The 1,129-nt window shown below is 51.2% G+C and overlaps 1 protein-coding gene across 1 annotated transcript in view; it reads left to right on the top strand.

The window, feature by feature from the left end:
- LOC138173581 (dromaiocalcin-2-like) overlaps positions 1 to 1,129 on the top strand; it is an 8,343-nt gene that overhangs the window by 1,215 nt on the left and 5,999 nt on the right. Inside the window, exon 3 of the mRNA XM_069103625.1 lies at positions 685 to 797. Coding sequence (XP_068959726.1) covers positions 685 to 797 — 113 coding nt within the window. The remainder of the gene's footprint in view (positions 1 to 684; positions 798 to 1,129) is intronic.

Below are 1,129 nucleotides of genomic sequence, written 5' to 3'. Positions count from 1 at the left end.
CCATTGTTCTTGGGCCTGCTCTTCTAAGGGTTAGGAAGCTTCTCCTGGACCTCTGAGGCATGAGCTCACCCTAAACACTTTGAGTCATCTGCAGAACTGATAGGCATGCTTTTGGCTCCATGACCCAAGTCATGGACAGAAATGCTAAATGGCCCAGGAGGGACCCCAGCCCCTGCGGGCAGTGCCTTGGTGGCCTCTGGACACCGGACTGATTCTGAATTCACCGTGGAGTTAGAGCCACCAACACCTCATCTCTCCATTGTGTTCAGAAGAATCACACCAGCAACTTTGTCAAATGCTTTGCTAAAGCCAGGCCAACTCTATCTCTCATGGCTCCATGTGAACATTCCAGGGAATTGGGGCCAAGGGAATGAGGCCTGTTTCTCATGAGGCCATGCTGTCTCTGAAATCACTGCTCCCTTTTCCAGAAGCTCCCCAATGATGTCTTTCATAATGCACTCTAGACTTATGTCTCCAGAGAACCTGCAGTTTGGAGGCTGAACTTTGCCCCTTGTCTGAATGTTGTACAAAGGAGCTCTGTGCTCCTCAAGGTTTATTCTTGAGCATTTAGATGGGACTGGGCCCAAAGTCCCTGCAGGCCCTTCCGGTTTTGGCTTTCTCCTTTGGGCAATTCCTCATCCTGGTGTCCGTGGCCATGGGAATCTGGCATTTCTTCTCTTTTAGATGCTGTGGCGAACAAGCTAAGTGTCCTGCCCAGGTGCCCTCCAGACACCTTATCCATCGGTGGCAAATGCTTTGAAATATTTGAAGACCCCCTGTCTTGGGCAGATGCTTATGTAAGCTGGTTTGTGACATGTTGGCACTAAGGAGCCAAGTGGCCAGAAGCAGAGCTGAGAGAAGTGTGCTTAGCTTGGGGCCAGATCAGCATTCACACTCTCATGTACCATGGAGAGAGCTCAGGGAGGAGGAGACACAGGGAAGCACTGAGAAGGAAGGTAGGACAGAGAGCACATCTCAACACAGGTCACACTCTCACTGCCCCCACCCCATGCAATAACCAGCTACCACAGGTCTGAGGAGCTGTGTGGGTCAGCAGGAGCCTCAAATGATAGCTCATGAGGCCATGAGGAGGTGAGCCATTTACTAAAGACTCACCATGAGGAGGTGA

This window comes from Petaurus breviceps, unplaced genomic scaffold, assembly GCF_028583685.1.
Source record: "Petaurus breviceps papuanus isolate PSGF00001 unplaced genomic scaffold, PetGlider_PUasm1.0 585, whole genome shotgun sequence".
Lineage (NCBI taxonomy): Eukaryota > Metazoa > Chordata > Mammalia > Diprotodontia > Petauridae > Petaurus > Petaurus breviceps.
Note: the sequence above shows the minus strand (reverse complement) of the source record. Positions and strands in the feature narration are given on the sequence as shown.